This window comes from Mustela nigripes, chromosome 7 (assembly GCF_022355385.1).
Source record: "Mustela nigripes isolate SB6536 chromosome 7, MUSNIG.SB6536, whole genome shotgun sequence".
Classification (NCBI taxonomy): domain Eukaryota; kingdom Metazoa; phylum Chordata; class Mammalia; order Carnivora; family Mustelidae; genus Mustela; species Mustela nigripes.
Window position 1 is genome coordinate 12,826,763 of NC_081563.1, and position 9,912 is coordinate 12,836,674.

Here is a 9,912-nt window from a genome sequence, read left to right on the forward strand (position 1 = left end):
CATTTTTAATTTTCATGAAGTCAGTTTACCTATTCTTCCTTTTATTGTATTATGATTTTGGTGTGTATCTAAGAAGTCATTTTAATCCAAGGTCACCAAAATTTATGCCTGTGTTTCCTTATGCATGTTTCCTAGTTTTGGCACCTATACTTAGGTCTCTATTCATAGATAAATTAACCTTTGTGTATGATATGAGGTGGACATCCAGTTTTATTCTTTGACCTGTCGCTACCCAAGAGTTCCAATACCCTTTATTGAAAAGATTGTTCTTTCCCTATTGAATTGTCTTGGTGTCCTTGTTGAAAATCAGTTGATAGTAGATACGGACTTATTTCTGGATTCTTAATTTTTTCCCTTGATCTACCGGAGATGATTTTCTTTTCTCCCCCCTTACATTCCAGAATAATGAACTGACACTCTAATACCCTCCAAAGGTGACCAATATATTAATTTCTTTCTTTCTTAAAAAATATTATTATGAACTCAGGGATTTTAACATATCAATATAGGTCAGTCTATTGGGAGATTTTTTTTTTTTTCCTTTTGATGCACAAATTTACCCTCTTTGGCCAGTGAGAGTGTCCTCAACTTGGCCCAGAGTCCTTTTGACTCTGCCCCTGTCCTTGTTGATAGCTTCCTGGCTTTCTAATATAACAAGACAGTACAGGCTTATCTTGGGTATTTCTTTTTTTTAATTTAAATTTAATTAACCAACATATAGGACATCATTAGTTTCAGATGTAGAGCTCAGAAATTCCTCAGTTGCATATGCTGAATGCTCATTACGTCATGAGTCCATCACCCAGTTACCCCAGCCACCTCTCCACCTCCCCTCCAGCAAGCCTCAGGTTGTTCCAAGAGTCTCTCGTGGTTTGTCTTCCTCTCTGATTTATTCCCATTCAGTTTTCCCTCCCTTCCCCAATGATCCTTTGCATTATTTCTTATATTTCACAAGAGAGTGAAACTATATAATTGTCTTTCTCTGACTGACTTATTTTTCTCAGTATAATACCTTCCAGTTCCAACCATGTCAGTGTAAATGTTAAGATTCCATCCTTTATGATAGCTGGTTAATATTCCATTGTACACACACACACACACACACACACACACACACACCACATCTATACCACATCTTCTTTTCCATTCATCTGTTGATGGACATCTGAGCTCTTTCCAGAGTTTGACTATTATGGACATTGCTGCTATGAACATTGGGGTGAAGATACCCCTTCAGATCACTACATTTGTATCTTTGGGGTAAATACCTAGTGGTGAAATTGCTGGGTCATAGGGTAGCTCTATTTTTAATGTCTTGAGGAACCTCCATACTGTTTTCCAGAGTGGCTGCACCAGCTCACATTTATCTTGGGCATTTCTTACCCCAGACCCAGGATTAGATATTTCTCCAAGGAGCCCTTGTTCTTTCAGTGAGAAATTGTATTTTGATGCTTCAATCTGCACAAACTTGAGATGTTCATTGCTCTTGACTTGGTATCTTCAGTTGGGGTCCCAGGGAAATAGACTGAGACAGAGATTGATGTGCAGGAAGTTTGTTGGGAGGTGCCCTTGGGACCAAGGCCAGCAGGAAGTGAAGGAAGTAGGATTGGGCAAGGAGAAGAGTTGAACTGTGATGAGGATGGAACAGAAATCTTAGCTGATCCTATGGAAACTCTGGAGCCTACCTTGAGAAAAAGGTGCTGGGTCTTTATAGCCCCCTCATACTTATGTCACTGGATGTGAACTGGCCTGGGGAAGGAGTGTGACCTTGGGCAAGACTTTGAGTGAAGGTGATTCCCGAAGGGGGACTTAACTTAGAGCCCTTAGCTATTACCACTTCCAGCAGGTGTGAGAATAAGTGGCTCAGTTTTAAAGGGGAGATATAAGTGACGCTTCATAACATCCACTGGAGTTGGTCATTTTGTTGTACGTTTTTTCAGTGGAAATAAAATCGTCCCTTAGAAAAAGTTAAATTATCAGTTCATAATGCTACTTCCAATTCAAATTTAGGATCGTGGGGCTCTTACTTAATTTCTTTGATTTTTATATTTGTATTTTATTTTGCACTCAGAATCTTGGGGGCTTTTCATGACATTAACATAATCATTTATTTGCTTTACCTTATTTTTGTGTGTGCATAAGTTTCAGAGTCATGATTCCGATATGAATACTAAAAATATTTTTAAGATGCTTAGAGTTTGTCAGAGGGTGTGTACCATTATGGACATACAATTTATTAAAATTAAATCAAACTTCAAAAATCTGGAAAGAATTTATGTCCTTGAGGTTAATGACCAATTTGATACACAGTAAGGTTAAGTTTTTAGGGATTGCCTTTTTCTTTTTTATTTAATTTTGATTCATAATTATGTAAAACATTTACACAGTTCCCCAGTCCGGCTTCCAACATTGTCACCTATACCCTGTTCCCTCTCTCCCCAAACAGGGAAGCACTTTGTTTATTTTCAGTTTGTCTTTCTGCTGTTTTTCTCTGTGTAAGTGTGTGTGTACATATGTGTATGTATATACATATGCATGTATATGTACATACACACACACATTTTCCCTCTACTTAAGTAACATATCCTAGAAATCACTCCATTGCATATATAGAGAGAGACAGACCACAGTTTCTTTGGCCAATCTTTTATTGATGGCTATTTGGAATGTTTCCAGCTTATGCAAGTGTTTTTAGTTTTTGTCTTTCTTTGGGAGAGATTTCTAGATGAGAGATTGCTGGGGTAGAGGATAAATGCCTATGTAGTTTTGTTACATCTGGTCAAATTGCCCTCCAAAAGCCTTTTCCTTCATTTTGCATTCTTCCGCCACCCCTGCTTCCCCACAGACTCATTAGTAGAGTGTGCAATCCAATTTTTGGATTACAGATCACATGAACACGCCTAAAGAAAGTGCTTTAATGTATTTAAAGTTATTTATGTATTTATAAATACACATATAAATGTGTATATGTTTACATATATACGTAAATGCGTACGTTTACATATATAAATGAATTACAAATGTATAATTCATATAAATCATAAATATATGTAGACATGTATAAATATACCTTTGATCTTGTAAATGTTTTCTGGATAGGAGTAAATGAACAGGAATCTTGGAGAAAAGGTTGCTCGGTGTCTGCCTGTCTTTATGTTACTTTGGATGTGTGAGGCACCATGCTGTAGAAAGCTCTGGAATCGGGAGAATTTCCACCTACGCTCTAACCATTAATATCTGCACAAAGCCCACTCATCTCCTCTGATCCTGCCTCCTCATTGGCAAATGCCAGGGTGGTCGCGAGGGTCAAATGACAGAGGGAATGTTTGCAATTGGAAAGGGACTGCCTGCCTGCCAGGGAACCTAGCTACCGAACGTGAAGGTGCGAGATCCTTCTTCCTGGCCCCCTGTTGGCTGCTGTAGGCCGGACCCAGGCAAGGAAACCAAACCTACTTCTCTGGCCACCGTGCCTTGGAAAATCTCAGCTTGCCCTCTGAGCTCAAGCATTTGGTATAATCCAGACGCTTTGCTTTTTCTCTCCGCTGAAGCCCCACAACAAGAAGCTCTTATTTTACGATGTGTATTGCTTTTATGATGAGACTGTGTGGCATGAATGGGCTTCATACTGGGCTCTCTTTCACCAGCACAGAGTGATTAAAAAGCAGGGAGGACAGAACGGGAAGGCTGACATGAAGGGTGATAACAGTGTTCTTTAGAAAAGTGACTGCAGATTGATCGGGAAACGGATTACACACTCATTGATTATGACACCGGCTTCTGTAGGTGTGTCATGAAGGCAGACACTGCTGTTCTATCACTGTAGCTTTCCAGAATAACCAAGAAGGTGAAAAATAAGCCACCAGAAGAAAATGTCCATTAACGTCTTAATGCCAGCTTAGCTGAAACTAGCTCCTTGGAACGTTTTAACTATGTAAACGTGCCACGAGCACAAGCTTGCTTTCCGAGATCTGAAGTTCCATAAATATTTGGACCAAGCCATGAGATCTGATTTAGGCCCATCAAAGAAGATATCTAGCTAAAAATAGAAAGCAGAAGCAGAAAAAAAAGAAAACAAGCATTCTGAAGAGGTCAGCAAGTCTGTTAACCGGTATGTCAAGTTATGCGATGGTCTCTGGTTTCATGGGAACACGCTCATGGGAACGCGTTCTGTTAGTGTCTCGAGAGCAAGTGCCCCATGCCTGCTTTATGACTGGAGGCTCCATCCTGGGGCAGATGGCAGGGGGCTGGACGTTGAGGCTGTGTCCTCTGGGGCCTTCCTCAGAGGAGGCATCTCTTGTCTCACTGAGAGCCTTGGCTTTTCGTAAGCATAAGGGGCAGAAAATCCCTTCCTGACTTTTTTGCCTTTTGTAATGGTTTCCTCATATCAGCCACGTGTGCAGAGTGGAAAACGCATCTTCTTTTCACTTTTCTACTTCCCTGTCCTTTTGCCCCCAAGTACTGTTGATTCAACGTTATGAACTTTTCTTGATTTCTGTCACTTCCTCGTTACACACACCACCGCTGTTATGAGTTGGGGGCCTCTCCCTTCTCTTGCACCTCTGACTCCTTGAACCTTTTCCCCCCAGCCAACTCCCACCCTGCTGTCAGTGGGGTCATTCTAGGTCACAGTCACAAAGACAACTGTGTCCAGTCACTGATTAAGACCATTTAGCGATCTTGCCTACAGATAAAGTCCAGACTCTAGACTGCTCTAAAGATTCTTACCAATCTGGCTTCTCCCCCCACTCCCCGCCCCCGCCACAAACTGCCTGGTGCCCACTGTTGGGAATGCCCGCTTGAACCTTTAACTTCTGAGCCAGATCTAACCAATGACAAGGGTGATTGCTCTTTTCAGTAATGCCAAAGATGCTTGACTCATTTCTCTTATAGCACTTCCCACATTGGATTTTTGGATTATAATAAGGGAGGAAGTGGAGGAGAAGATATATGTAGTAGAAGTGTCATGGGTCTGGGGCTGATCCAGCTCAGGTTTAAATCCTGGCTCTACCATTTACCTATCCTGTAAGCTTTGATTCAACCTCTCTGAGTACCCATTTTTCTGTACATCTTCTGTAAAGTGTTGGAAGGATAAAATGACAACATGTCTACAAAGCATCTAATAGTATCCTAAGTGGGAACTTAGTATCTGACAAACTCCTTTCTTTCATCTGTACCATTTGCTCTGAGGGAGCACCATTGTATTAGGTGATGGCCAAAATCCATTACTTTCTCTCTGAGAAAGATCTGGTGAATCCCAGTTAGTGTCACAACCAGAAACAGGAAGCAGGTGCTGGACCAGTGGAGACTTGGTATCAGCAGAGCAACTGCGAGTGTGTGGAGGACAGTCTAGGAGGAGAGGGAGCAGGTGGAAGAGAAGCGTGTTGGTGTCAGGAAACTGATAGTGCAATTAACTTATAGAGGTTTTCCCAAGTCACTTTCTTCTCTGTGGATGTACCTGAAACCAGCATCCCGTTAAGTGTAACTATATCTTTAAGATGTAGGGTACTTAAGGACAGGGAGATGATTATATCCTCCTGATTGTCACCATCCAAACATAGGGGTAGGACATTCTCTTAAAAGAGTGAAACATGGGAGCACCAGGGGAAAGATACATCTTTTATAAGAGCTGAGCCGAGCCGAGCCCCTGGTCAAGTGTGGGTTGGGGGTGAGGGTCAGAGCAGAAGGGGGAGCTATTTGGGAGGGTGCATGACTGAACCCTGGGCTCAGGGTGAGCTCCAAGCCAGGCAGTGACCAGCCCATCACATCTGAACCGAGCATTCCCAAAGGCAAGAGGCTTGTGGTTGGGACTGGAGGTGCCTGTATAGTGTAAGTGGCCCACGCAGTTTTTCCTCTGGAGAGGGAGGGGTGAAAGGTAACTTTTGTGTGCTTAGAATATAAAGAAATAAGAATTAAAATTCATGAAAAAGATATAGCAGTCTTCCCCCCACCCAAGAAAATGGATCTAGATCTGTGAACTCCAGCTTTTGCAAAAACAACCTGTTTTGTGTTGATTTTCTTCCAGTTCAAATGTGTAAATACTGTATATTCCTTTTTATTCCAATTCCAGCTCTGTTCTTCATGTAGCCCATCATCCCGGAAAGGGCAGATTAAAAATGAGCTTGGCAAGGCACCACGGGACAGTGCTAATGCCGTCTTCTGCTCCTTCCAGGTGCAGCGTGAACTTCCTCATCTCCCTTCCCATCCAGCTCCCCGCCTCCTGGGTCCACCATGGTGTTTGGTGAGTTTTTCCATCGCCCTGGACCAGACGAGGAACTTGTCAACTTGAACGTGGGGGGGTTTAAGCAGTCCGTCGACCAAAGCACCCTCCGGCGGTTTCCTCACACTAGACTTGGAAAGTTGCTCACCTGCCACTCGGAAGAGGCCATTCTGGAGCTGTGTGATGACTACAGCGTGGCCAATAAGGAGTACTATTTCGATCGGAACCCCTCCTTGTTCAGATACGTCTTGAATTTTTATTACACGGGGAAGCTGCACGTCATGGAGGAGCTGTGTGTGTTCTCCTTCTGCCAGGAGATCGAGTACTGGGGCATCAACGAGCTTTTCATCGATTCCTGCTGCAGTCATCGCTACCAGGAGCGCAAGGAGGAAAACCACGACAAGGACTGGGACCAGAAGAGCAATGACGTGAGTACCGACACCTCCTTTGAAGAGTCGTCTCTGTTCGAGAAGGAGCTGGAGAAGTTTGACAAGCTGCGATTTGGTCAGCTCCGGAAGAAGATCTGGATTCGAATGGAAAACCCAGCCTACTGCCTGTCCGCCAAGCTCATTGCCATCTCCTCCTTGAGCGTGGTGCTGGCCTCCATTGTGGCCATGTGTGTCCACAGCATGTCGGAGTTCCAGAACGAGGACGGGGAGGTAGACGACCCCGTGCTGGAAGGCGTGGAGATCGCGTGCATCGCTTGGTTCACCGGCGAGCTCGCCATCCGGCTGGTGGCCACTCCCTGTCAAAAGAAGTTCTGGAAGAACCCTCTGAACATAATTGACTTCGTCTCCATTATCCCTTTCTATGCCACGTTGGCTGTGGACACCAAGGAGGAGGAGAGTGAGGACATCGAGAACATGGGCAAGGTTGTCCAGATCCTCAGGCTAATGAGGATTTTCCGAATTCTCAAGCTTGCCCGGCACTCGGTGGGACTTCGATCTCTCGGTGCCACACTGAGACACAGCTACCACGAAGTTGGGCTGCTGCTTCTCTTTCTCTCTGTGGGCATTTCCATCTTTTCTGTGCTTATCTATTCTGTGGAGAAGGATGAGCACATGTCCAGCCTCACCAGCATTCCCATCTGCTGGTGGTGGGCCACCATCAGCATGACGACCGTGGGCTATGGAGACACCCACCCAGTCACCTTGGCAGGGAAGCTTATCGCCAGCACGTGCATCATCTGTGGCATCTTGGTGGTGGCCCTTCCTATCACCATCATCTTCAACAAGTTTTCCAAGTACTACCAGAAGCAGAAGGACATTGATGTGGACCAGTGCAGCGAGGACCCCCCAGAGAAGGGTCACGATCTCCCTTACTTTAACATTAGGGATATTTACGCGCAGCGGATGCACGCCTTCATTACCAGCCTATCTTCCGTGGGAATTGTGGTGAGCGACCCCGATTCCACGGATGCTTCGAGCATTGAAGACAACGAGGATATTTATAACGCCGCATCCTTGGAGAACTGCACAGCAAAATGAGCAGGGACATTTGTGCCTGTATCTTGCGTCCCTTCCTGATGTTAGGTTAACACAGCTTTATAAACCTCAATGGGTTCGTTAAAATCATTTAATTCTCAGGGTATACCTTTCAGCCATAGTGGGACATTCATTGCTCCAAAATAATAGAATCTTCTTTATTTTTCTCAGTGAAGTGAATTAAATGCCTTGTGAGGAAATTTATTTTTTACAAGAGAGTTGTCATATGCTTTTGGAAAAAAGGTAAACGGTGTGGGGCGGGATTTGTTGCTACGGCTTACGTATCATTCTGTGTTTGCCATCTACTCACATTGAGCTAACTGTAAATTACCGACAAGTAGAATCAAAGGCCCAGCTGACTGAAGACTACATGCATGTAAGAGCCACAAAATGAGACAATGCATGTGAATCCATGTTCGTGTTCTAGACACGGAAATTAGGAGCCTAATAAACTTGCCTAATTCAGTACGGAGACTGTCTTGGCTGTTATGTTTTTATGTCAAGTTAAGTACATGTCAGTATGTTCAAATGTTGGAAGGGAAATGCTCTTTTTTTGGAGTATCAAGTGTCCTTGCTGTTCGTTTCTGAATTTGGGGTAAACGTCAAAAACAGGCTAGCTCTTTTGTTCAGGAGACCCAATGGTCATAGGCAGGGAGAAGTTTCATGTCCTGTGTAAACTGATGAAACGTGTACACTTTCAGGACATACTCAAGTTAGCATATGCGCACGAAGCATATGCCCTTACAGGTACCCTTCTAGTCTCTCGTTTGTATTTTATAATTTCTCCTTTTTTTTTTTTTTTTAAAGATTTTATTCATTTATTTGACACCCAGAGAGAGATCACAAGTAGGCAGAGAGGCAGGCAGAGAGAGAGAGGGGGAAGCAGGCTCCCTGTTGAGCAGAGAGCCAAAGCAGGGCTCGATCCCAGGACCCTGAGACCATGACCTGAGCCAAAGGCAGACGCTCAACCCAGTGAGCCACCCAGGCGCCCCTATAATTTCTCCTTCTGAGAAATAAACCTCATCACCTGAAAATTATGCAGAGCAGAGGACACATTCACAGGCAGGGACACGCTCCGTGAGTGGAAGAAAGGGGAAGTGGTGCACAAACACACAGATGTGATTCATTATGGCCAGAGGAGCGAAACTTTAATCACCGGAAAAAGCGACGCCAGCAGCTATAAAACAAGCTGCCATTTTAAAATCGCCTTCGAGACGGTAATGTCTGCCTCTTCCATAAAAGCCCCTCCCGATGAAGGAAGACATAGATACTCGTTTCCAGAGCGGTGACAGAGCAATTCCAGCCCAGGTGGAGAAAATTTACTAAAATCTTAATTTTGGAGATGTATGGTGACTCTGACTCCTGCTGTCAGACTGAGTTCTTTCCCTGAGATCTTTTCGAATGGAAAAGCCACATGGATATAGTATTCCACGTCCTATGTTTGCAGATGCATTTCATTGAAAGAAGGACGTCGCCTGTAGATTATCTGATGAAAAGAACTCTGACTCGTCTCTCAACATTTCTGTGCCTTCTGAGACGGATATAACTGACCAGGGTTTTATAGTCACTTTTAAATCTGGAGGTTTATTCATGCACGTGTGTCAGCCCCTGTCCATTTGAAAAAGCTTTCTTTTCCCCAAAACCCCTTTTTGATGGTGGTGTCAATGTACTTTTGAAGCGTAGCGATGGAAATCTTTTATCAACCATTTCCCAATTAGTAGCAAAGTAGCTGAAGGCCGCTTCCATGGTACTAGTAATAGTTACAGTCAGAGTAGTAGTACGAGCCGTGACATTGATCATGAGAACGGTAAGAAGAGCAACAGCAATGATAATAATCAGCTGCTGTGTAAGTGCACGACCTTTGCAGTCTCACCGGGGGCTTGCCAACATGGCTATGAGCAAGGGTTTATTCCTGTCTGTGCTTTAAGACAAGGAAACTGAGATTTGCAAGGAAAGTGCCGTGAATGATGACGGACTTGGGCTGAGAACCCCGGGATCCAGATCCCGGAACCCGTGCTTTGAACACGGCATCACACCGCCTCGCGCTCCGCTGCGCTGGGGAGCAGATTGAAGGACACATCGGGGCAGAGTTCATCAGGAGAGGCAACGAACAACACACTCTGTTGGACTTGGATTTTTCTAGTAGGTGTGTGGAACCGGGAAAATGCTGACCACGTAGGTACCTGTCCTCCCCTGGTCCGCAAAGCAGGC

General features: G+C 44.2%; 1 protein-coding gene across 1 annotated transcript in view; it reads left to right on the plus strand.

Annotated features, from left to right (window-relative positions):
• The window catches only part of KCNS3 (potassium voltage-gated channel modifier subfamily S member 3), a 37,730-nt gene extending 29,566 nt beyond the window's left edge, over window positions 1-8,164 (plus strand). Inside the window, exon 3 of the mRNA XM_059407540.1 lies at window positions 6,170-8,164. Coding sequence (XP_059263523.1) covers window positions 6,229-7,704 — 1,476 coding nt within the window. The 5' untranslated portion in view covers window positions 6,170-6,228 and the 3' untranslated portion in view covers window positions 7,705-8,164. The remainder of the gene's footprint in view (window positions 1-6,169) is intronic.
• Window positions 8,165-9,912: the final 1,748 nt, after the last annotated feature.